Source organism: Colossoma macropomum, unplaced genomic scaffold (genome assembly GCF_904425465.1).
Source record: "Colossoma macropomum unplaced genomic scaffold, Colossoma_macropomum, whole genome shotgun sequence".
NCBI lineage: Eukaryota > Metazoa > Chordata > Actinopteri > Characiformes > Serrasalmidae > Colossoma > Colossoma macropomum.
In genome coordinates this window covers 33,099,415-33,126,418 of record NW_023494786.1, presented here as the reverse complement: position 1 = coordinate 33,126,418, position 27,004 = coordinate 33,099,415, and the positions used below count along the sequence as shown (strand labels likewise).

Here is a 27,004-nt window from a genome sequence, read left to right as displayed (position 1 = left end):
TTGGACCCCACATTAACGATTACATAGCTGCTACTAAACTTGAGATTTATTCTTTAGCTACTAGCAAGCCTGGCTCTTGCTTGTTTCTGATGGCACTGTCAGCCAACACCCTTTCTTCTTGTCCATTTCTTTCAATACGGACACCTTTCGACATGCACTGTCTTCCAAAGTCTATGGGCAAAATCAAATAACCAAAAACAGCATCTAAAACTTTTTAATTCAATTTAAGTTGTGCAACAGCAAACACGGTTTCCTTTTTTTCCTCCAAAAAATTAAAGGGTTGAATCTGATGAAATTAGTCTTAAAGCTACACCAAGTTGTTCCAAAAAGTACAAATGTAATCTATGCAAGGCAGAACACGACCACTTTCATACCATTTAATAATTACCATCATCCCCCATTAAACACAGGTCATAGTAAAGCTGATCTAAGATGGCTAAAAGCTTTTAATAAGATTACATCTTTTAATATGTTAAAATTATTTACTAATTCTCTTTGTTTCGCACAACGGAGACAGTATTATGCTTTTTTTTTTTAAAGGGATACTCACAAACTCTTGAATTTGACGTAAAATTCCTCAACCTCCACTTCCTCTCCAGACTCCAGCTGTAAAAGGGAAAGCAGAACGGATTGATTGGTTTTTAATGTAGCCGAGTGTTTGTGTAACTTAATACTTTTAAAGTTCATGAGATCCTACAAATCACAGCTGAAGAGGTGGAAGGGGGGGAAAAAAAAAAGAAAAAAAAAAACCCACACAACCTAACAGTTTTTTTTGGTTCTCTCCACGCTGCACGCTTCCTGTGACGCAACACAAGAAGTTCTCGTTTTCTTGGCACGCGTATTTCTGCTCGCCTGTACCGCCCCAGGACGAAGGCAGAAACGACAATAGAGAGACAAGGGGAAAAAAAAAAAAGAAGTTCCCTCTCTCTGTAAAGAGCAGTGCGGTGTGCCTGAGTCATGAGTCATGAATCACTTCAGCCCCTCCACCGCACACAGCTTCGCTCACAGGGAGCTGACCCGGGCCTGGCTTCCTGCCAAAACCACAGTGCTACGCCAGACGCCAAAACCTACCATTTCCTCGGGCGGGAGCCCATTTGCAGCTGCGCTACTGAGAGCCGCGTGCGCCGTGTGTATTATTTTTGGCCGGCGGACTCGCAGTGCCGTTGTGAAAGGTAGTAGCGGTGCGCGCCGCCCGTTTTCTGCTAAAGCTGAAAGTAATCACTCTGATAGGAGGTTTTCTCACTCAGTACTTGTCACCAGCTGGCTCACGGATCTATTACTACACAGCAACGGCAGAGAAGCAAAACTGGAATTCCTTACAGGACTAAAACTTCTGTCTTTACAGTGGAATAAAACCTCTGAAGACAGACTCTGGGGCTACAGCACAGCTCAGTTGCTCGGCTCTGAGGAGGTTTCTGAAGCAGATGCTGGGCTCTAGGGCCATACAGTATGTCGTTTGTTAATTATCATCACGATGTTGGCTGCGTGCACCTATACGGGAATTGTGGGCCATTGCTGATCAATATTTGTCATTTATGTCTCTGCTGAGGCCAACACAAACATCTATAACATGCAGAAACAGGGAATGAATCTACGTGGACTGGCATTAGAGAAATGTAATTATTTGCAAAGGATTAAAAATAAAGTAAAATTAATAAAATGCAGGCAACTAAGTGCAGTAACCCAGTGTTTCCTAAATTCTGCTCTTCTGGAGTTCAATAAATTCATGATCAAAACTGGTTCTCAGGTTAAAGATATTATTCCAGATTGTTGTATTTTTCTATTTGTATATATGTCTGTAGATAGGATCTTTATATGTTTAGTCTTCCTGTTACATTGTTTACATCCTTATTACTGTCCTGTGTTGTGTGACTGCTACTGGCTGCTAAATTTCCTTTGGGATCAGTAAAGTGTCTGTCTGTCTATATCATAGTGTATCCATTATACCGACCTCTGTGATACCGGTCTATGCAAATGAGCCTCTAGATGTTTTCATACATGTGCCTTGAGCATGCTGACCAATCACAGACATTTAGGTATTTGAAAGAATCTTAAACATAACTCCTTTGCTTTAATTTGCAGTCCAATGTTTATGCAAGCCTTATCAAAATGTTTATAACACATTTTAGAGGCATACTGTCCATACTGGCGTCCAAAATAGGGGGTTTGGGTCAGTAGTGAGGCTAGAGCCTGAAATATTGGTATGTAACTGACAGGACCTAACTCTTCACACTTTTACCCTGGATTTCCCCCACTCTAGTTTTTTTTCTTCCTAGTTCATTCTTTCTCTATTTGCCTTTTGAAATCATGGCATGCTGTAGTACTCACTCATGTTTTTGACAAGCTTTAGCACTGAGATGCTAAGATCTCCGCTTGTAAGAAAATGTTTGGGACAGAATAGTTTAGTGCAGCAAAAAGGATGTTTATATTTAATTTGATTGGCCAAAAATATTTGTAACATTCTATGTTAAGAAACAGAGCTTTAGGATTGAACGGGTAAAGGCTCAAACCTTGCTATATCAGCACTGTACAGTGTTTAGTCACACTAAATTCATTTGAGATGTCTGAAAGCACTTTTTGATAAATAAATCTGTTAAAGCATAATGTCCACCCAATACTTGTTTGAACCTCCTATGAAGTTTGTGAAGAGTCTGTCTTGTTTTGTTGTGTTTACAGTACATGTTTGTCAAGATAACAGTGTTATGCTGCACTGGTATAATAACATGTTGAAAGTTGTAACAACTTGGGACAGTTGATTCTTTTATTATCGAGTATGTACTTTTATTTATCCACAATCAAATGATTGCTAGGTTTTATTCAACACGTTGTTGGAGTTTCAGACTCTAGACCTGATGCGGTCTAGACACAGACTGAATCTTGGTTGTGTGGTTTAGGTCAGGTTGGACTGACAGTTCTTGGGCTGTCTGTGGGTTTAGGGCACAATTAAAGGTCTAAGCTGAATATGTAACGACTACTCAACTCTCACCTGTTTCTTTACCATACGCATGCCCATAATCTTCTCCACAACGGGACCCTCTGCATCAGGCACCTCCTAAAACAGACACAGAGGAACAAATGACAGTGATAAATCAGTCAGGGAACATTCCTCCAGCAAAGCAACAAACAGCAGGTTACGTCAGCAATTTTCCACCTCCACTGTGGTGACACCATCGCACACTTGTATCGTAACAGCTTGTGGCACTGACCGTCTGTTCTGAAGTAGTCGAGGGAGATTTGGGTCCCGGAGAATCGTCTCCATCGTCGTCCTCGTCAGAGATCCTGAACTCCAGGTCCTCAGTGTAGCGCTTTCTTTTCACCTGCCGGCTCGAGCGCCTTTTCTGTGACCACAACACACAAAACACTAAGTAAAATGGCAGCAATCCTTTCTAACCTAACTGTGTCTACAAATTACAGTCAAGTGACACCTGACAGGTAAGGGTCATGGAAAATCTTATGTGCAGAGATCTTTGCAATTAGGTCATTGTTACGCTTTTATTCCATTTCCCACTAATTCGTAGCATATGCTACAGGCATTTCATAAAAAGGAATGTTAATAGCTGGTGTAATAAGAATCCAACCTCAGTCTACGTTCATCTGAACAGTAGTGAGTGCACCAAGAATTATATTTGTGTTTAGAAATGTACAATGCTCACATTACACTGGTAAACCACCTACATCATACCTAAAATTGGCGTGTATGTATATTTATTAATATTATGCTGATTAGTTACTGACAATTACATAAGCACAATGCCTGTTTATTTGATTTTGTCTGAATTTAACTTGTTGGGAAAAAAATACACCATAAAATGAGGCCTGTGCAAAAGTTATGGCTATTTCATGATGGTACACCTCCCCAAAACAGCAAATGAATTGTAATTGTGCCCCAAAATTATGACATGTTCCTGCACTTTAAATGTGCTCCATGTAGAGAATGTGTTAACTTATTTTCACTCCAACAAAACATTTAATTTAAACAATGTTTCATGCAACTGTAGCTCTATACTCGCCACAACACGAGTTTTCTAATATTAAGTGTCAGTTTAACTGCTGAGACCTTCTCAAATACAAGAACTTACTCATGAATCTGAGGCATTTTGTTTCCGCAGTATGAAGTGACTGAAGCATTTTTAATCATTCTGGATGACAGCAACATAAAATGAATCATGCTGACCGGTTTACAACAGAAACTACGGACTTAAAGCCATATTAATCATTCTGTAAACACGAGGTTTTGGATAGCGGCCCTCAAGTCAACGGCCAAATCTGGCAGTGCACATTTTTTTGAACACAATATGGGCGTTTCGTAAAAACAACCCCCTTGCTAACCGTGGCTACGTCCACATCAGCCATGTGTGGCAGGCATGTTGATAATGTCTCATCCACAAAACAAAGGAAAGCAGCCAATCAGTGAGCTCGCCCAAGATTTGGTCCAGAACAGAAAACTGCAGATGGTCTGATTTGGCTGATCCTGCCGCTGCCTAACGGGGCGGTGGAGCACAGCAGGCCGTAACCAGAATGGCACTCAGGCAGCCGTCCAAAACGAGGTGAGATTAAATCACAGTAGATCAGCAAAGTGTAGCTCTAAAACCCTATACAGATACAACATAGCTTGAATGCTACAACTGAATCCATGGAAAATAATATTCCTTTTTTTCCTTTTTTAAGGGGGTTAATTGAGTAAACCAACATCGCTAAATTTCACTGGAAACTAAACTGCAAAAACGACTCGTTTTTATTTTTGTGATGTTAAAAAATGAGGTGCGCTACAAAGCAGCCAATCAGAACAGAACTGATTTAAATATGTCAGTCTGAAATGCACAGTCTGTTTAATTGTAAGAGATAGAGAGCTTGGAAAACAGAAAATATAAATTGTAAAATTGATATATACAACCAAACAAAGTGTCATAAGTAGCTATCACAAAAAAATAAAATTGAAAGAAATCTTTTCGTCTCTTCAGCACAGCCAAACTCAACCACATTCGGTAGAGCAACGTGTCTGGGTAACATTCTGGGCTACAAAACTGAATCTATAGGCTTGCTAACCCTATCCATCTTTGTAGCATCCCCTCACACTCTGCAGATAAGTTTGTTACCTGAACACCATCATCATCCTCTTCCTCTGGTGATGGGGGAGGCGTTTTCTCTGTATCGGAAGTGATGGAGGACTCTCTCTTGCGCTTGGCGTCCTTCTTGGTGCTGCTCTCCGTGTCAGGCTTCTTAGCACTGTGAATGGACAGTGGTGGTCAGTTAGTGCACACAATCAGCACAGGCAAAGTGCGCTAACCACTCAGTGTCAGATCAACAAATTTACTACTCGATTAATGTTTATTCATTCTCATTTCATTTCTTTAAGATGAGTTGTAGTCATGTAAAAGGTGGGGTGCTTTTTGGCCAAACCAGAACTTACGAGCAACAGCTCTGGAGCCCAAAAAAAGCAAAAATGGTTTTGTTGGCTATAGATTGTATTTTTTTTTTAACCAGACATTCCATGAAGTAGATTATCTATTGTCAAGCAAAGTGCTGGGAGGGGACAAGAAAACAAAAATAGCAGAAAGAAGTGTACACTCCCTTCAAGTTCCAGAGAGAGCGCAAAAAGAGAGTGAAAAAGAATCAGTATGAGAAGAAAGGATGAGAGAGAAAATTGTAATGCAGGAAGAAAGAAAAAGACAAAAGGACAAGGCAGAGACAGAGAGAGTAAGAAAAAGACAAGAGACAGAAAGAGATAGTGAGACAAAGGGGAAGAGAAAGTAAGAAAAAGACAGAAAAAGTCAGATACACAGACAGAAAGAGAAAGATCAAGAGGGAAAAAAAAAGACAGAAAGAGTAAGAGAAAGAAAGACAGAGTGAGACAGAAAGAGAGACAGGGACAGGGAGAATAAGAGTGACAGAAGTGTGCAGTAGAGCAGGCGAGCCGAAACTCCACTTCCAGTTCCGAGTGCCGCTCTCCCTTCCCTGCCACAGATTACTGGATGCCCTGGAGGCTCCGGCGCTCGCTCGCCGCTCAGGGCCCCCCTCTCCTTTCATTCGCACGCCAAGAGCAATCAAATCGCCCTGGTAACCGGCGGTCACGTGACCCGCACCTGTTCCTCTGGCTGGACGCCACTGGCTAAAGCCATCTGCTTGCCTCAGTCAGAGTCTCTCTCTCTCCCTCGCTCCCTCTCTCTAGCACCTGCAGCAACGAGGCTGGCTCTGTGGCTTTGGGTTTCATACTGTCACCGTTCAGCAAACACAGCCAGAAAGAAAGAAAGGAAGAAGAAGAGATGCATACAAAAGGAAGAAGAAAAAAAAATAAGACAGAAAAAATAGCAAGAGCTATAAGAGCATGAAGAGCAGACTTGTAGAAGGAGGGGTGAGGGGATGGCGCGCTCGTTTCTTTCGATGGCCTGACCTTTCTGAATAATCACAGCGGTCAGGGAGCAGTTCAAAGCTCTAAAGGCCGAGCGACTCTGCTTTAGTTGAGGATCCAGCCTCCCTCGCTGCAGAAGGAACAGAGAGGATCACACCGACCCGTTTGCAGGACGGGTGGGCGATATAGCAAAAACGTAACATCACAATACCAGTAATGTAACGGCACAAATTTCCTATGGCTAGCATATTAGCTTGTGGCTAACACATCAGCTCGTAGCTACAAGCTAATAAGTTTAGCTAGCATGTTATCTCGTGGCTAACATTAGCTTGCAGTCAACACAAGGATATAACTGGGTTGAACACTGGAGGGGTCAGTGGATGTCCTATGGGGGTCCGGAGGGCATGTAGCCACGGAAAAGAACCGGTTTATATAGGATCTCTGGTTTAAGCTCCCGTTTCCCGCTCTGGGCGCAACCAGGAGGGTAAAAGAATATTTATCAATATTTATTATGCTGATATTAGTTACTGACAATTATTTAAAGCAGCATTCATTATATAAAAAAAAGAATTATAAAAAAAATAAAAATAAACTATTGCCATATTCTAACAAATCATGATCAAAATGAATAACTGGCATATAGACCAGTTATTAATCGTCAGGAGGGGTTGCATCCCCTCAGAGAACGTTATTACATGATGGTAAAATGATGGTTATGAATACAATATCAAAGACATTGTTTTATGACAGGCTGGACAAAAGCTTTCGTGCTAAAACTATTTTTTTTTAAAACTTCATTCATGGTGGAGGGATACATGCAGGGTATTGAAGCAGAACAATCCCCAAAAATAAACAACTTTCAGATTTTTCCACTATTTTATCATCTACATTCCATATAAAAGTCAGAAAAGGTTCACTGGTGGTTTTGGATAGTAAATAAAATGTTTATATGTGTGTTGTAGTCATGGCGACCCCTGGTTCCTATCACCACCACTGTAAAGAAACCTGAGTTTCTACAATCAACCATTTCACACCAAACCACTCTGAATCACTCGGCTTGCGACTCAAAGAGCAAATTATGCAACAAAATATTCCTCTTTAACACTTCCTGACGGGTAATAGGGTTCCATTTAGCTCTCATCACTACTAGCACTACCACTACTACTACTCATACTGTAATATACTGCTATTTTCCGGTTTTTGTCCATGAAAATATTGTGATATAAATTACAGACCATGATGCCCATCTCTACTGGGAGCATGTGAGGGTCTGCAGGATGTGCTGTGTGAGTGTAAAAGAGGCAGAGCTGGAGGGTCTAATTGGCATTAGGTGGGAGTGCAGGCAGGGGTAGGGGGCAGGACGCACGGCCCGGTGCCGATTCCATGAGCCCCGCTGCTCCACACGCACACACAGAAGGAGGAGAGGGCCAGGGGGTTAATGGGACACCTGCCGTTGCCGGTGAGATGACTCATCCTCAACTGGACACCCCCTCCCCCCAGTCTCTCTCGCTCTCTCTCTCTCTCTCTCTCACACACACACACAGCCAGCTCTAACAGCAGCTGCTCTCTTACACACACAGAACTGTTTACACTCCTTAGCTCTTTTGCAGTCGCCATCACGCGAGTGAAACGTAAACAGACACACAAGTGAGAACGTAAAAAAACAGAGGGGGCAGTGGGGGGAAAGAAAGAGGACGCTGGAACAGGCTGCTAAAAGACACCTGGGCTTTCAATTTATTCTACAGGGATGCATCACTATGGGAACTGTGGGCTGATATTTAATATTTTTTTTTTTTACATGTATATCTGCCAATGCTGATCCATAGTTTCTAAAATATAGAAACTGGGACCAGATCCACCTGATTTGCATTACAGAGAAATATAACGATTAGTTTTGTAGGGTTTCAATTGCAATAAAATGTAGCCCAGTGTGGCCTAAAGAGAGTGTAACATCATTAAATATCAATTTAAAATATTAGTTAAATCTTAACGTCTTTTCAATGCAGATCCAAAGCAAACATCTGCTGATATATGATTCAGACATTGGTTTGTATTATGGAAGCATGACATTCTCAGTGTGCATACTCTGCTTGGGGCTTTCAGAAGAGTACACAAAGGCACAGAGGACAGCGAGTGCAGGTTAGTTAAAACTGGTTATCACTTGGGAATCAACAGGGCGTGGGAACAAAATTGCTCAAAAATGTCACTGAATTAAAGGAGGGGAAATGCCTTACTAGATATGAGCGAGAAAGAATGAGGGGGGGGAGAAGCACAAGAGAGATTGAGAGGGGGAGAGCGAGAGAGATGAATGAGCGAGAGAGAGAGAGAGAGAGAGAGAGAGAGAGAGAGAGAGAGAGAGAGAGAGAGAGAGAGAGAGAGAGAGACAAGCTAGATATAAGAGAGTGACCAAAAGAGTAAGAGAAAGAAAAAGAATGGAAAAAGGTGGCATGTGGGATATTGAGGAAAAATACAACAGAGAGAGAGAAAAAGAGAGCGAGCGAGCAAAGCAAGTGAGAGAGAGCGAGAATATGGCATCGCGCCGTGGGGCCGTCTAAGCAAGGTCACCCGCACTGTGGAATCACTCAATTACTCACTATCACTGACAAGGCAGGTTTATTACCCAGACCTCTACTGAGATCAGGATGCACATCGGCACCCGACTGACACAAAAACTGGCACTAATATCCTTTTTAAAGAGCTAAAAATTCTTATAACCAGTATTAGTAAATACTGTTTAACAGTAAAAACTAAACCAGACGGCAAAAGCTTTAGTTAAACAATGTTTTACTGATAAGATCTGAACAGTGAATGTTTAAAGATAGGGGTATAGTGATGCACTTGGCCCACAGTTCAGTTCTCAGTACTGGGTTCGTAGTTTGATATTCATGGTATTTTGAACAAAACTGAATTAGGAAAATTGATGACTAGCAGATCATTAGTAAGCTGTGCAACAACATGGATGAACAGTGCTGCAAGTTCATTTGCAAACTTTGGAGTTCAAAACAATGAATTCAGTGTCAAAATTAACAGAGAAACTACTCTACGCCACAGCTTCGCATCACAAGATCACGATGCCACAATGCAAGTATGTTCTTAAACGGAACAAACTCTTAAAATACAGGGGAGAATCTTCACAGAATTCTTAGCAGCATTGGCTGTTTCCATGAATCGGCTTATTTTTCCCTTATGGCTTTTCAGTATTATTCACAGAAAGTTCACATTACAAGGTTATCCACACGCTAAAGGTTAGGTTTGGGTGCATTCCACTGGAGATGTAAAACAAAGTATGCACTGTATTATACTACTTTGAGGCTAGCAAGCATATTAGTTTGCGATATTACAAAGCACAGCTTTTGCTTTTTCTGTGCTGCTATGAAACCAGTCTAAATGGTGCAGGTACTTGTTACATCTCAAAAGTTTTTATTTTGACAAACCGTTATTTATTAGAACGCTATTAAACTACTAATTTTTGCTGTATTGGAACCGTATCATACCGATCTATGAATTTTTGCCAATCACTGCACCTACACTTTGTATTTCTTATTTTTATTTCGTTTTACATACAATCCAGTATGTATCGCTGCGTATGGAAGTAAACAGGTTATTCTAAGTCTCCTAAAAAGAGGGGCACACGAATACGAAACCACCGAACCTTTTAAATTGTCACCACAACAAGCTGCTCTACAACTCTAAATGCTTCATATCTCCCATCTTCTTCAAAAACGAAAGCGAAAGGCACCTCTGAGAGGTGAAGGGGCGATGAGGACAGGAAAAGTAGTGCAGCGGTGGCTGCTTAACTAACTTTCATCAGCTTTCTAAACAATGCCTGCTCAGCCAAAGGTCTTTTCATATGCGTGCTGTGGTGGTGAGAAAGGAGGGGTTAGGCTGCTCTTTGTCTTTCGCATGCTGAGCTTTGATTGCAGAAGTTTAGTGGTGACAATGTGCCCTCTTCCTCCCATCACTCCTTCCTCTCCCTTATGACGTGTACGCAATGCATGAGGTGGGTTAACAATTAACATAAGCGTTAGGACTACGTTCAAATCTACTGACTGCTTTTTTCCTTTTCGTTTCTGAGGAGAAGGCCGCGTCTGATCACCAAAGCAGGAAAACAACTCCTCGTAAGAAGCAAAAATCTCCTAACCAACCCCTGGTGGGACGATGTGCCTGGCAGGCAAGGAGGGATACAACAAAAGGGGAGGTGGGGAGGAGGGGATGAGAAGTTAGTTAGATGCTGAGTGTTCACTCTCTTTATAGTGCTATCTTCCTCTCAGCATTGTCTTTGAGGTTCAATGTCACATGAAACTTTCTGCCAGACCCTGGAGGGTGGGTGGGGAGGGGGGGAGGAGGCGCTTGTTTGAGGACAAATAACCAGTCAGGCAACCAGGCATGTGGGTCCGACTGAGCTAAAAAGTGCAACGCACTTGCTCACTCACTCTCACTCACACGTGTTGCTGCACTTCCTATGCAACCACCACTGTTGTGGTTTAGCAGATCTGAGTGTACAGGATGTACTTATGAGATAACCTGTGTCTCTGCGTCAAGGCGAGATCAGATCGGAGGGCCTGCAGAGCCAATGGCTGCACACCATACTCATGCTGTTAGAAGGGGCGAGGAGGAAAGAGAGAAAGAAAGAAAAGGTCTCGGTGACTAAAATGGGGGATTTGCTGTAGTTGCTTGGGAACCTGCCAATGAATCGAGGATGAGAGAAGTGTATTTGCATTGCAAAACACTTTAGTCGTCTCACTGGGGGACAGAGCCACACGCACACACACGGGTATGGTGGCGGAAGGAGACTGGGAAGTATTTGATGGCTGCGTGTACAAAAACAAAACCTGCGCACACTCCTGTGTAACCCCTGGGTGTGGTCCCACACAAGGCGGAATAACTATTTATAGTTTTACCTTCCCCCTGGATGAAAAAGCCAACAAAAGCAAGGTCAGAAGCCCTTTGAAAATCCAAAGTGCTCTGTTCTCCCTCACTTCCTGCCTTCCCTTGGTTTAAACGTGGAGTAAAAGGTTAAGAGAAAGCTGATAAGAGGGCTGGCGAGGCATTTGTAGCATTTGAAAAATGGCAAGTGGGAGTAAAACTGAACGACAAAGGCCAATCACATGTGCGACTTGCTTTGCTATGCTATGCAGATTCAGCCTAGTAGCCCACTTTCCGAGTGGGGGAAATGAGGCCACATGGCTACCAAACCGGCCTGAGGTTCAGCCCCCAACACTACATCCAACACTGGAGCAGATCTGGTCCAATCCAGGGCGGCATGATTAATGGCACGGCCTGATGGACTAACCACCATTATGTGCCATTTTGAATGGAGAGATACCCCTCCCCCCCGATGCTTCCCTCCACTACCCCACCCCCTTGAGATGACCTACTGCTCTGGCTGTGTGCTGCAGAGGCACCGCCGACTGCTGGCGTTGGCCCCACCCTCTTCCTCTAGATGAAAGAAGTGGTGGAGTGGCAGGACTGCGGAGGGGAGGGGCATGGGGGGGGGTTAGGGGTTGTTGCACATTCCTCAGCAAGCTCATATTACTACCTTCACTAGAGAGGGGGCAAAAAATGGCAGTACTGACTGCTAATGCATATTCAGTCTTGACGCAGACTGTTTTCCGTGTTTGGAAGGGGCTGTAATAAGTGCAGTGAAAAACACACTATACAGGAAAAAGTATCCTTCTAATTGGTGAATTTGGCTCCTTTCCTATAATCTCTGGAGAGATAAAGCTCCATCCAATACCTTTGGGATGAGCTGGAGTAGAGTTTGTGATCCAGCAACAGCATTTGACTTCACCAATGCTTCTGTGGCTGAATTACGAGTGAGCGATATGGCAGAAATCACACCACAATATTTATTGTGATCTTTTGACAATGCACTAGTAGTGCCATATCAAAAAACTCTGGACACAGTGACTTAACACTTCACATGCTGTGCTGCACTAATTCCAATTAAACAGGACTAATTATGTTCTCCTTTTAATGAAATGTGCAGTGTTTAAGTGTGGACCGTATCGCAATATGCTCACAGAAGTATACTAATTATCACAATAATAAAATACTATCATATCGACCAATTCTAGGCTGAAAGCAAACAAATCCTGCTGGCAAATGTTCCAACATCTCGCATAAAGCCTTCCAAGAGAAGTAGATGTTAGATGAGCAGGTGTTTACTTTTGGGAACACAGTTCAAATTTGCTTCTATGCGGACGGTGATGTGCACCTTGAGAAGAGGCCAACATAGAAAAAAAAAAATAAAAAATCCTTCAGGCTAAAGGAAGTGGTTCACTGACACTGCACAGCTTTGAACTCTCGGCAGCACACGGATGACAAATATAGCACAATGGAAGCTCAGACAAACAATTGCACCAGGGCACAGACATTCAAAACTCAATGCTAACCCTTTGCATTTTAATGTGTGGCTTGGCTCAGTTTAATGTGAAGTACCCATGACAACTACTGTGCCATGAGAGGCTTAATATTTTTCCCCAATCTTGCTAATACTAATGCTGGACCATGTTAAAATATCCACTACATAACTACTTTAGACTGTTATTGTCATCTTCTGACAGCAGCTATGGTTCATTCATTGGCTGGGATAATCCTGGCTTTCCTAAAGATAACGCTGTACAAAAAAAACAAACAAACAAACAAACAATAAATAAATAAAAACTACATATTTTATCAACATTGCTACTTCTATAAGCTATAAATCCATGACTTCTGTTTGCTGGCTGGAGACAACCATGCCACCATCGGCACTAGACGGTACCAGACGACCTAGAAAACATAACTACAGTTCAGTGAACCGGATGATCACATGATCATCAGTGCTTCCACTGAATTGGATGCTGGAAAACAGATCTCTGAAAAATCAAAGACCAACTGGTCACATGACCACACTTTATGCACTCTGTAAGGTCATGTAACTGTGGGAGATACACAAGCTTTTTTTGCCACAGTTTATTTTACACTGGAAGACAAACATCTTTTAAAAGTATGATATTATGATCAAGAGGTTGGCGGGGGGGGCAGTAAATAAATATATTGATATCATACCTTGGCTTCTTGGAGCTCTTCGGCTTAGGAGTGGTTGTCTTGACCTTCTTCTCTTTAGGTTCCTTGGGTTCTTTGGGCGTTTTTGGAGTTTTCGGTGTTTTTGGAGTCTTGGGCTCTTTCGGTTCCTTAGCCTCCTTCTCCTTTGGTCTCTTTTTGCTCTTCTTCTGACCGGGAGACTGGTCAGTGGGGCAAAGCCCAGTCTCTCCATCACCCCCAAAGCCTCCTCCTGCATCCAGCTTACAGACCTCGTCCTTTCCTTCCATTTCCTCGCTCACCTTAGCTTTCTTCTTCTTCTTCTTTTTTGGCTTCTGCTCACTCTCCATCTGTTGTGCGTCACAACTGCCTGGCTGGAGGTTCGAGCCTGAGGCAGGTGTCTTGCTGGATGCCGTCATCTCTGAAGAGGAATCCGATGGGGAATGCTGCGACAGAGAAAGGAAAATCTTAGTTAGCACTGGGAAAACGGACAGGAAAGAGACACTTGTTTTAATAAGGAAAATAAGGGGTCAACTGCATTTATTTGCATTTTTTAAATATATTTGCCATTATACAGCCATGCATGAATCCTAGATAACTTATGCTCTTGAAAAAGGAACCAAAAGCAGCTGAACTTTGAGTGTTCTCAAATAGTCACCAGATGCCATCACCTCTTCAGACTTGCAGTGTTTTCCAAACTGCTTTAGGGTTCAAAAATGAGAACGCTGCATCTCTACTAGTGATCAAGCAGAATATGACTCTACTTGACTGATCCGACATACTGTGGTTATATATTAAGTGCTACTGTGTATTTATGGTGGTTTGCAAAGAGTTAGCGTTACTGCAATTATATTCGGTCTGAAGACAAAAACACTCCTGCATTCCTTTGAGCTGTCATTACTAAATCGGGTTTGCTAAAATAGTGAGGGAAACAAACTTAGCTGCTGGACAGAGCATTACTACAAGGGACAGTTGAGCTAGCTAATAGGGTACAAATGTAATATGATAATTCAAGATTTCACAATATATACGATGATATTTATCTTTTCAGATAAGCTGCATATCAGAATCCAGAAGTATCAGGAGAGGAAAAACTGGATCGCTAGACGCATAGTTTCGGCCTACTCATGCAGAAGCAACACTAGCAGCTCCGTTTAACTCTGCCTCTTTCTAGGAGGAGAGTTAGCTCAACTGCCTTCTACAGCAAAGACAGACTGACAGGAAGCACACTGGCAGCTGTGCAGAGCGTCCAGCTGCCCAGAGGCCCAGCAGCAGATGGGCCTGAGGCATTATGGCACTAATAAATTATATCTATACTTTAAAAAAGGAAAGGAGGGGTGGGGAAGGGTAGGCATTTATGGACATCAGCAAAATTTACCGCAATATGCCACAACTCTCACTAGGCACATGTGTCTTAAAAATCCTCACCCCCTGTCAGAACTGTTTGGGATGCATGGCTTTTTTCTTTTAGAGGGCGACGACGATTCTAGGAACAGACTTCACAGACGTGCTGTATGATGTTCTTTTATTGCATGGCATGCATGACGCTTTAAGATAAAAGTCTTTCAAAACCACACCACTGTGGTGGTTAAATGCAAATTTCCTGTAACGTACTAAAAGAGGGGAAAAGGGTGCACCATGCATGAGAAACAATCGCAAGGTCACAGAAAACACCCAACACCCAGCCCAGCAGCGGTCATTAGACCAGCTGGACCGGAGGGGAGGATGCTGCCTCTGCCGCCGCCACTGCTGCTTTAACGGATAAATGTCTCGTCTCTTGCCAAGCCTCCCCAATAATCAATTGCATGAATGACAATAGGCCCTCCGCACGCGCTCTCTGCATTTCTAATTTGACAGCCGCAGTCCAGAATGCGATATGCTTGATATAAAGTTTCATCTCTCCAACGGGGAGACTGACGTGTCAGTTAATCTAGCAGGCAAAGTGCTCGCTCCGAGAGCTAAATACTCCCTGAAGGAGCCCCATGCTGCTGCTGGCTGCTGCCTTGCAGCAGACTTTTTTTCCCCCTGCATAGTGAAAACTAGCGATGAGCTAACACCCAATTCATCTGATGACACTTGGCTCCTATGCACTGAGCCAAACCCCATCTAAATGCTATCTTAGAGATTCACGGCTTGAACTTCAGCCTGCCTCTGTCAAAGAGCAAAAGTAAATGGGCTTCTTATTTATGAGGTTACAGCAAGCTACTTTAAACATACTCACTGCACAAGAGCATGCAATTAAACAAAGTTCTGAGGTTCGCAAGGAAAGCTTTCCTCCAAATCATCCACATGATCTGTGCAACATCCCAGTTAAACGTAATACATTTAATGAATAATATGAAATGAGTAATAAGCTCCTTGCAATACTGTTGATATCGTGGTCAAACCACAACACTGTTTCAGAGGTACTGATACCAAAAACTTGCAAAGTAAATTTGCTGGCTGCTTCGAATTGCTTTAAAAGAACAGTTCATAATGCATAAAAACCAAATAGCTTCCTTTCTGTATATGTAATTTGCATCTGGTTTAACGTGTTCAGTACTGCATAAAGTTTCCCTTTGGTTCAATTTAAGTTACACAGAACAAAACGGTTAAAAACAGGAGCGAATATCTTTGCCAAGGAGTAGCAGTACTCAAGAACTCTGGAAGCATGAGTTTGTTAACTTTACGAATGCAAGGTTAAATATCATAAAATATATGCTGACTGGTATACCAGGATATTTTCCAAACATTGCAAGTACAACTGACTATTTAGAGCAGTATTTATCAAACCCATGAGATCTGGAACACTGCTTTATGAATGAAAAATTTGTTTAGAAGAGAGTAGACGGACAAACTTTACACTAAAATAAACTGCTAAGCACCAACCAACTATCGTGCCTGTCTTGCTATTTCTACTTTATGTAAATAATGAGGACGTGTATGTCTGTGAACTGTTACGCTTGGTACCCATTTAGCTGGTGCAGCAGAAGCCACAATAGAGAGTCTGTTTCAGGAGAGAAAACCCCCCAGTCTACTGAAGGGTTGGTCTCATTTATTTCTCATCAGAACGTCTCAGTGCTTCATGGGGAGGACTGGGGTATTTCACAATGCAGATTCTCTCAGTTTTCGCCAGATAACTTAAGCTTAAGTCAAGCCTGTCCAAAAGGACATTCTCAACTTTGGGTTCAAGTTAACTCAGAAATCCTGCTTTGTGAAATACTTCCCACAACAGTAGCCCAACAAATCCAGGGCCTGAACCTCTACAAACTTTAAAATAAAAGGCTCCTAAATGGTTCTAGAAAAAAGGCAAAGATCCTTTACAGAGGTGGTGTAAAGGACCCCCAGATTGTGTAAATGGAGATTTACTGCTTTAAAGAATTTCTACATTCTGTAAAGTTTAACAAGCATCTTTCCACACTTGTACATCTCACTTGCAAAAACAGTTCTTTAAAGAATTAAACATTTTTTTACAGGTAACCAATGTGGACTATAACTGCTTCTTGAACCCACTGAATGAAGCTCAAGCTTCAAAATCAAAAAAGGGAAAACAACCCCTCTGTAATAGCTATTCCCTGGTTCTGAGAAGGGCTAGTTAGCCAGCTAGCAAAACATCGCAGGGCACTCCCATTCATCATACTAAGTGATTCTTGGCACCACCTTCAAGTTACCCAAAAAGAAAAAAGAGGAAAAAAAACAAAACCCACAACTTACATTGAAGATAAATAATATGACTTTGGCTAAGGGGCTGGGGGGGGGTGATTGCTTGGGACAAAATACAAAATAAATCTATTAATGTATAATAATTTTAATATAGGATTGAAATACTGGGGAAGTGTGAAAGCAGAGTATGGAAATGCCAAAGTGCACAGCTGATGTGTCGCTCACTCTCTTCCAAGCATCTCATTTACCGCCTTTTCTTGAACCCATCGGCAGTTATCAAAACTGGGCAACGGGTTCAGCCTATCTATTTCTGCATTGCTTACAGCTCAGCTGTTTTAAAAGACTGCTACTTTGCACGACCCTCAATCTTTGCTTCGGCTCTGATAAACAATTTATTTTAAAACAAATGTGTAGCATACACAGTTAAAACAAGGCATATGCATAACATTAAAAACTGAATCCTGATCTCAGAATCAAAATTAAATATCAAACATGACAATGTGTGTACTGTTACACCCCCAAAAGCTATACAGTCTATTCTGGGCAAAACTGTTCATGCTACTGAAGATTAGCTTGCATAGTTTTTTGATAACTAAAGCGCCAAATATTGCAACGGCTAACATTTAACTGACTTAAAAGTGGGTATATGTCCATAGCATAAACTCTGCCTCCTGCCACCCACTTTCCTCCAATAGGCTGCACCCAGATATATAGTTTATCACTGACCGTGGTGTCCAAAAAGAGATGGAAGAGATGCATGAAAGAGAGCAAATCGAATTTCCACACACTAATTTTATGTTTTTTAATGTTCAATGTTTACAACATGCACACCAATGGTTCAACATTGGTCTGACTAAGACTGACAGTCGAAGACATGATCATGTAAACAGGACGGTTTGATTGTCAGTATGAACAAGGTCTTAGCCTTAAGCCCAATTAAAACCTGACTGATATTAGATGGGCGATTTGAGAAATTCGAACATGTAACTGCTTAGCTCACCAAAATGACTTACATTTTGGGTAATAACAACAGCTTTTTAACAAAAGGTTAAATGGTGTAGACTTTTGTGGAGTGGAAGAGACGTACCTCATGCTAGCATGCATGTAAACAGGACTACAACGGTCTGGTCTTTTATACAGCTCTGGTAAACGTCTTGGCCCTGTCTAGTTTCTTAGACTAACTAACAATTACTTAAGACCAGGCTACTGTGCGCTTAAAACAGTTACTGCTACACTCTTACTGTACATGTCTGTTAAATCTGAACTTTGTTGTACTGAACTGACAAAAGAACTGCTGTAGTAACCAGTGCTAACCATACAGAGAGGAGCACATCTGTAATAAGCCTGTGTTCTGCACTCCTGAGAACACAGCCTAACCTGTACTGAACATGAATGGCGCGCGTATCCCAAACCAAATATTTGCCTAAAGCTGCAGAAGCGCCATGACGAGACAACCAAACCTCAATAATTAAACACCGCCACAGCTGGTCTGAAGGTGACTATTAAATCTACCACATGAGAAAGGAGGAAGGTGGGGGGGGTTTAGAAAATGATCCAATACCTTCAGGCACATTTTGTGAACCAGACAAAAGGAACGATGGCTTATTAGCCCTCAGCCAAAGACGGAGATGCACTGAAGCGATGAATACTGCCTTACATCTAGGTCATACGTGAGGTAAGACAAATTAAAACTGACATCTTAAATGTCAACCACCGAAGTTTATAATCAGGACACTATTTAAAAAGAAAAAGAAGAAAAGAAAAAAAAGAAGAGCAAATAAGTGGTGGAGTGAGGAAAAAAGGCAGATTAAGTATTTGCTGGATAGGAGTGGTAGACTAAGAGTGGCCATTGTGTGTGAATGGGTCACCAGAGAAAGAGCCTTTCAGTGCAAAACAAGCTAATGGCACAGAGATCACGTGACCCGTGCGGAGCCGGAGCGATCGAGAGTTGCTTCACCACCGACCCCCTCCTCCACCCGCCCTACAGGACACATCCTGCTGAACGCCATTAACTCACGCATGAGTCCTCCGAGACAGACAAGCCAAAAAAAAAGAGAAAGAGAGGCAAGAGAGAGAACAGGAGAGACACAGAAAGACAGAACAGGAGAGACAGATGGGGGAACAGAGACAAAACAGGAGAAAGAGGGAGGAAGGGAGAGAGGGAATAGAGAGGAGAGAGAGAGAGAGAGAGAGAGAGAGAGAGAGAGAGAGAGAGAGAGAGAGAGAGAGAGAACGGAAGGAGTGCAGACGGGGGAGGAGAGAGATGCTTAGAGAGAGCAGGAAGGGAGCATTTCCCCTTCAGAGAGGAGGAGGGGGGTAGTGTGTGGTGCTGGTGGGGGTTGGTGGGGGGGACGTTGTTGGAGATTAGCGCAGTGGCGCCTGTGTCTCGGGGAGGGCCAGGATATGCACCAAAGAGGAAATAAACAGCTGTAAAAATCCATTTCCCACACACCCCTTACACCCGCAGGGGCAGCAGCAATGCTCCACTGTGGAACCCAAAAACACACACCTTCCACCACCCACCTGCACAGAAACAGGACTTTCCAAAAGTCACCCACCCACCCAGCTACCTAACAGAGGTGGGAATCTCTCGACTTCTATTTCAAGTCAGGGTGCCGGGATGCGATTCTTTACGCATCTTCATGCTTGATTTATATTGCCTACATTATGATTTTTCCCCCCTATAATTGCGCATCTTCACAAACAGTGTTGGCCAAGTTCAATCCGAGTGTTGCCTACACACTTCGGTTTAAAAGGGCTAATATTTCACATTTTTCTTCCATATTATTTTCTCTCCCTCAGGTCCAATCATGCTGTCTGTGTTTTATGTACCAAAAATAGCCGCATTAGTTTCTACATGATCGTTCTCCAACATTTCCTGAAATAAAAACGCTGTTACTGTGCCTTTAAGTCTGATAAGCTCTGCTCTGATTGGCTGTCCTATACTGTGCCTCTTTTAAAAATAGTACAGGCTGAAACACTGACACTTTGATGTGAAAAAGGGTCAAGCTAAACTGCTATAGGATGAATCAGTCGATATACGTAGATGTTATGACATCACAAACAGTGAATTTGAAAAAATGGCAAGGACTGAGGGACGAATATAATTTTTTTTTTAACTTTCAGTGCTTACATACTACTTCAGGCTCTTGTTTTCCATGATATGGGCATTCTGAACTACCAACAGACTATTAGTTTATTTTTCATTAGCAACGTTCAGTACTGTTGAAATTTAACAAGCCTGGACTAAACTGGATTTGTTAATGCTGTTAATATTAAAACACTACTGGCATTGTAATTAGTCTAAGACCAGGCTTAAGTCACTTCCACTGAACCAGCCCTTACATGCTCAGGCCTACGCTAGAATGTGTTGAAGTGATTTTTTTTGACCCACTCCTACAAGCTAATGAAGGATGTATGGATCATCTACCTGACTGACCTGTATGTGAGGCACTTGGTGGCTGGGTGGAGGTGACTGGTGCGTGGGGACCCAGCTGCCCTGCTGAGGCGGTGGAGAGCCCTGGTGGTGCGCTGCCAGGTGCGCCTGCGTTGCGGGTAGAGCCGGAGGGGTTCGCACCTGCTGGAAAGGCATCGCAGGTGTCTGCAGCTGCTGCCCAGGCCGTGGCACTTGCTGCGTGAGCGGGGCCTGTGCATCTGCGTGGTTGGTTTGTCTTCCCTGAGCACCCGCGCCTCTGTGGTTGGGCGACAAGGCCGCATACATCTGTGCAGGGGGAGGGTGCGGGTGCTGCTGTGGATGAGGGAGCTGCTGAGGGTGTGGATGCTGCTGGGCCGGGGTCATAGGCCCCGGACCCCTCTGTGGATGGGCCATGGGACCCTGGGGTTGGAGTGGGACACCAGGGTATCCGCCCACTTCTGGCCCCAGACCTGCGCTGGGAGGGCGCCCCTGCTGGGGTGGCGGGGTGCCTGCAGGGGTGGCCATGTTCCTCATGGGCGACATGGAGGGGGGAGAGCCATAAGATCCCTGAGGCGGAGGGGCGAGGTGCTGCTGCTGCTGCATTTTCGGCTGGGCTGAGGGCTGATTCTGCGCTGGATGCATAGGCTGGGTCATTTGGTTCACGTGAAGGGGCTGCTGGTGCATTGGTCCCTGCTGGGTCCCGGGTGTGGGGTACCGCTGGTTCCCCCCAGGGCCTGGGTAGTGCTGCACCTGGGCCACAGGGGCGCTGGGGCTGCTGTTGTTGCTGGTGGTAAGGCTCATGTTGGGACTCATCCCTGAAGTGTTGGCTAATCCCTGATTTAGGTTGCCGTATGGAGGATAGGGAGGGTACTGCCCTGAGCTGTTTACAGTGTTGCTTGAGACTGGCTGGCTGTTCATGTTAAATCCTATGTTCTGATGGGGTCTTCCACTCATGACTTGCTGGGGCGGCTGCTGGGGCTGTTGCTGCTGCTGCTGTCTCGACGGGCTCTGAGGGAACGGTGAGCCATGGCTGGCCACAGAGTCCGGATGCACAGGGCCTTGCGGCGTCCTGTGTAGGAACTGCTGACCAGGCTGCTGATGTTGCTGGGGTGCCTGTGCCGGGTGGCACATGGCTGACCCTGCCATGCCGGGGCTCTGTGATAGTCCCACATGGCCCATGAAACGGTTCGCCTCCTGAGGCATGCCTTGGGGGAAGTGGTTCATTCTTGGAGGAGTCTGCGTCTGGTTGTGCCCTTGCATGTTGTATTCGTTGTGGCCCATATAGGGCCCCATTTGGTGGCCATGGCCCTGTGGTCCTGCAGGGCCATGCTGATGAGAAGGTGGCTGCGCCGGCTGTTGCTGGAAAGAGGGTCGGCTTTGTTCAGGTACTTGCATGGCCTGTGTGCCCCAGGCACCTCCGCCATCAGGGAACGACTGGCCTCGTCCATCTCCTTGTGCTCCTTGGTAGACGTGGTGTCCTCCGCTGGCTCCCGGTCCTCCACTGTGGGCCACTGGGGCACCATGGTACCGTGAGTGAGGGGAAGACATACCATTGACCGGGCCATTTCCCATCATGCGGCCCCCTTGTTGCTCATACTGACCGAAATGATCAAAGTGGTGGCCAAGCTTGGGCTGCCCGGAGACAGCAGGCGTCGAGAGGTGAAGAGAAGAGGGGAGCTGCCCGTAGCCTTGGTGCTCATGGGTCATCTGCTGGCTCATGGGATTTGACTGGCCTTGGGGGTAGCCACAGTCCCCCAGACCCTCGAGCCCATCGGTGAACAGATTCCCATCGTCCCCGAAGAGGCTCATCATGCCTGGGTCGGCCATGGCCGCACGCCGGACCGGCTGCGCAACAGGGCTTCGGACGCAGGACAGGGGAATGTGTGCTCACGCAGAGGTGGATGTCCTCAAAGCTGCTAATCCGCTAACTAATCTGCAGCATGTCACTCCATATTTCCTTAATTCTCTCAGAGAACGCAGCGTCAGGCGAAGTCAGGTTACAGGGGACCTAGAGAGAGAGAGAGAGAGAGAGAGAGAGAGAGAGAGAGAGAGAGAGAGAGAGAGAGAGAGAGAGAGAGAGAGAGAGAGAGAGAAATTAGCACAAATAGTTCTAGGTGAGCGCCATCCATTTTGTCCACTTCAAACTGCGCTTTATTAAATCTTCAGCCACTGAGTCACAGCTGTTGAGAGATCTGAGCGCAGTTGAGAGTTGGCAAGCCTTTTTTTTTCCTTTTTTTAACCCCCCTTCAGTTAAGTCAGTTGTAACTGACTCTCGGCCAACCTATAATCCCTACCCCCACCCTTCTCCTTTTTGCTTCCAAACAAAAGGACCAACACACACACACAGGCACCAAGCCTAAATTCATTCATTCTTTACAATTCGTTGTTGGTCGGGAAAGAACAAAAGGATCCGGGAGTGAAGGAGCAGCAGAAGCAGCGGCGGTAGTTAAACTGGAGCAGCTGCCAGGCCAGGCAGGCAGATGTGGGAACACAAGCAAGCCTCCCACCTGCTGAAACCAAAACAGCCTCAAAACGGGCCGCAGCTCTCTCTTTGTGTAGCCATGCACATTTACACACACCTGTGAGTTTGGGGATCTTATTAGTAGGGATGTACCGATCCAATGTACTGGACTGGTTTTGGCTCATATACTGACCTTAATAAACAGACTTGATATCGGTCAGACATAACTGATCCAGATACACATTCTGGACTGGTCTGGTCAACACAACTGTAATGATGTAGCTAGGCCTGTCATGATCATCAATGTCTCGGGCAAAATACAACTACGTTTACGCAAATATTAAAGCGTAGGGGAAACGTGCCGATTAGCTATTTTGCGTATTAGCTGAAAATACTTAGTACATCCCAACTAATGATAAACAGCTCCAGCTCAAATAAACAAACATTACTCACTAACCCCCTAAAGGTGCTAACATATTTCAGTGCTCACCACAGCCCTCTAAAAGTATTCCAGCACCAGTAAGAAGTCAGAACTTTAGTTATTTTTGTAAAACTACTGATACATCTCAAATGCGTTGCCTGTTTTTCTTTATTTAGATTAATTTGCCTTGAACAAGCTGATGAACACTTCACATTCCGCATGTTGCAACGCAAACACAGCAGTGAAAGATAACAATCCTGATCGGCCTACCAGAAGCTCCTCAGACACTAAATTTTTATTTAAATATGCATTTCTTCCCTCCTCTTTATAGTTAAGACATGGCACCAATTTCACACGTTTAAGGTCTATATATTTTAAATCACCAGTGGAAAAAATAGCACAGATACCAGATTGGTACTCTGCAAGTGTCAAATATCAGAATCAGTATCAGAGAGAAAAAGGTGCATCCCTGTAGCGCATGTGTGGCCTTAACCTCATCACCCCCTGCTTGCTGTAATCAGATGAGCATGGTGGGGGGGTTATGGAGATGTGAGATAAACCAGGCAGAGGATGGTGGTGGTGGGGTGAGGGTATGTGTGTAGGGGGGTGAAGGGCAAACATTCTGTGGTAGGACTGGATGTTCAAGTCAACCTCTGTGTGGAGAGGCCCTCAATGAAAGGCTGAGAGTGCGCATGCAAGAGAGGGGGGTGGGTGAGGAATGCATCGCCTCAACTTCACAACCCCCTCCCCTCTGAATGCTCCTCCCCCTGCTCCTCATTTGGCCTCGCGCTCACCCAACCCCCATTTTCCCCTTTTCTCCAGCCCTCTTTTCGCCTCGTGGCTGCTAAAAGCTAACCTTCACTGACCACCCAGATCTAAAACACCATCTAGCCACATTAGCAAGGCAAAAAAAACCCTCCAGATCCATAACCAGAAGTTCAAAGACGGACTTCTTCCAGGTGGAGACGGCCAGAACCGAAACTTTCTACTGATATCAGACGACTCCTCCCCCTTGCTTACATAAAAAGTCTTCCTGCCACAGATCATGGAGACCGACAAAGAGGGTTGAGTAACGCTAGATAACTTCCCATTCGTAACGAGCCACTGGCAGAGTAGCGTGACAGGAGGTGTCAGAACTTCCTGTAAAGCAATATCACAGCACCCAGCCACCCTGGTGAAAAAGAGCATACTTACACAATACACAACATTATGAAAACTACTACTAATCATGGGTTAAACCAGTCCACCACAACTAGAACGCTGCAAAAACCACACAACTCAGCCTTAAGGGTGGGCAATATGTTGATATTTATAATTATGTTATGATAAGTGTCATAATATGCGTTTCTGAGCATCTTGTGAATAATTAGTGCTCAGACACATGAGAGCATAATTATTTGTTTCATTAGATGTAGAGTGAAATGTTTAATAACTTGAGTAAAGGTGAAATCACTGTTTTCATAGTTTGACAAAAACTAAACATTGCAATGCATGTTGTGAAAACGTCCGGAAGTATCATGGGTTTTTTTTTTGCCATATTGTCCAGCATCTCGGTGCAGGATGTTTAGGAAAGAAACATTCTCCACCCACAAAGGTTTCTTCTGCAGCTACTGTTGTAAAATTAGACGAGTTTTACAGAATGCTGGACAAACTTATGTTCCATCTAACAAACTGCAGCACACTTTATTTAGAGTCGCTACATAACGCTGAGTTTCAACGCTACACTACTAAGCTACCCAATTTATCCAGTGTGAGCCTTCACACAAAATAAAATCACTTTACCAAAGCTTATCCAGCTTCGCAACAGTAGCTATAAAAGAACACACTTGCAAGAGCAAATGCTGAGCCTCTTCCTGAGCCCAGGTGTAGGAAATGAGGCGAGAGACAACATGGACTGACTAGTTTGAACAGCTTTAGTATGAATGGAGCGAATGAGAGAGGAAAGAGGCAAAAACGTCTAAGCTTTTATGTCCCCACAGCTCTGGGTTAAGAGCAGGAAGAGGAGTTCCCTCTGTATTCTCCAGGCCTGAGAACCACAACCATAAATCAAACTCCATTCAGAAGATCCAGCTCAATAGCTCTGGCGCAGCTCCTGCCACACTGACCACCACACCGGGTGGTTGGGTGGAGAAGGCCAAAAGCTGCAAATTTGAATCCCTGTGATGAGATTTGGTGTCTAAGCCGGTGGTGTTGACCGTTCACCCAATTCCCTGGGTAGAGTGACAGCTGGCAGAGTGCCAGAGTGGCTCCCCACCCCAGGCCACGCCCCGCCGGAGGAAGATGAAGTGTGTGCATCACATGCAGAGGGAGAGCCGTGACGCAACCCGGTTACTCACTCGACAGCCGCCGGGAGTGGGCAGCCTCATCTGCCCTGAGCCAGGAGCATCTCACACACACAGAACTGGGTGGTATCATCCACACCACCACACTGTAGCTGTCGATTCATAGATACGCACATACATAACTGATTATTAATTTAATACTCTTTTGTGCATGGTACATAACTATTAAAGCATAGGCCTAAACAGGCCGAGCCGGCTCACTGGCTATCCTAGTTGTCGATATTTAGTAGCTCCCAACTGACGACAACCAGCTCAAGTTCAAAGAAACAAACATTACTCACTGCTGCCCTCTTAAGGTGTTAAACATGACGCATCGACGTCCTCTTAAAGTGGAGAGTAAAGCCTGTTGACGTGTCTCAAACAAGTATGTTGCGTGCATTCATTTAAAAGCTCGTTTTAAATTGTGAAAACTAACCGGGGAAAATAATTGCCGTCAGCTAAAATACTCACAATCTGGCGATCATGTAATTGCGACAGGCCTAGAGATAGAAATGTCGTTTAAACTTTCGATATTATATAAGCTTCTTTTGGTGTAATTTCAAGAGAAACAAAAGCAGTCCATTGAAAACAAGCTACATCAGGTTTGTAAGACATTTTTTGCATAGAACAGCAGGGCATCTTGGGAAGCATAGGTGCTCATTATTTCAATAATGCTGCCTTAAAATCAGGGCTGAAACGATTATTTCGTTAGAATCAATTACTTGGCTTACAAAAATTGATTAAAATTTGAATCTGCATAGTGATTAGTTTGCAATTTAAATGATAAACAGGGAATCCATATGCTATTATAAAGCAGTGTTTACCGGATTCGCCACAACGGGAAACACCCAAATCACTTGCATGAGCATCACTTACTTAAAAGAAAAAAAAAAATAAAGCTGAAGCTACACATTTCATATGAAATAAAATTGTGCTGTTAGGAACTATGATTCCTCAATCAATATTAATCACTAAATTACTAACAATTAATACTAACAGTACTACATAAAATTTAAAGATTTATATCGCCACGCAGAGTGACGCAGTTTTAAAATTAAACTGCAGAACTTCACATGCTAAATCCTCACTTATTCACATGCTCAGAAAGAAAGACAAACTTGTCTCCCAGGTAGGGATGCACTAATCTCATCATTGGCCAAGAGTTCCCATATCTTATGTATGTATCTGTTGGTTCTGGAGCTGATGCACACATTTGCAAAATGAAACTAGGATCAGATTTATCTGGATTAGCAATCAGAAGAAATCATATTTACTTGTAGATTACAAATGCAGTAAAGTGAATGAAATGCAGGCATTTAAGCATAGAAAATGTTCTGCGTATCCAGAATACAATAAATGTGCCAAATAT

The 27,004-nt window shown here is 43.9% G+C and overlaps 1 protein-coding gene across 1 annotated transcript in view; it reads right to left on the bottom strand.

Moving 5' to 3' along the window:
• Positions 1–27,004, bottom strand: part of chd7 (chromodomain helicase DNA binding protein 7) — a 66,293-nt gene that overhangs the window by 26,573 nt on the left and 12,716 nt on the right. The window contains exons 2-7 of the mRNA XM_036565385.1: positions 20,457–22,440; positions 13,403–13,821; positions 5,097–5,226; positions 3,207–3,338; positions 2,987–3,052; positions 551–606 (exon numbers count right to left, since the gene is read on the bottom strand). Of these exons, the coding sequence (XP_036421278.1) occupies positions 551–606; positions 2,987–3,052; positions 3,207–3,338; positions 5,097–5,226; positions 13,403–13,821; positions 20,457–22,259 (2,606 nt within the window). The 5' untranslated portion in view covers positions 22,260–22,440. The remainder of the gene's footprint in view (positions 1–550; positions 607–2,986; positions 3,053–3,206; positions 3,339–5,096; positions 5,227–13,402; positions 13,822–20,456; positions 22,441–27,004) is intronic.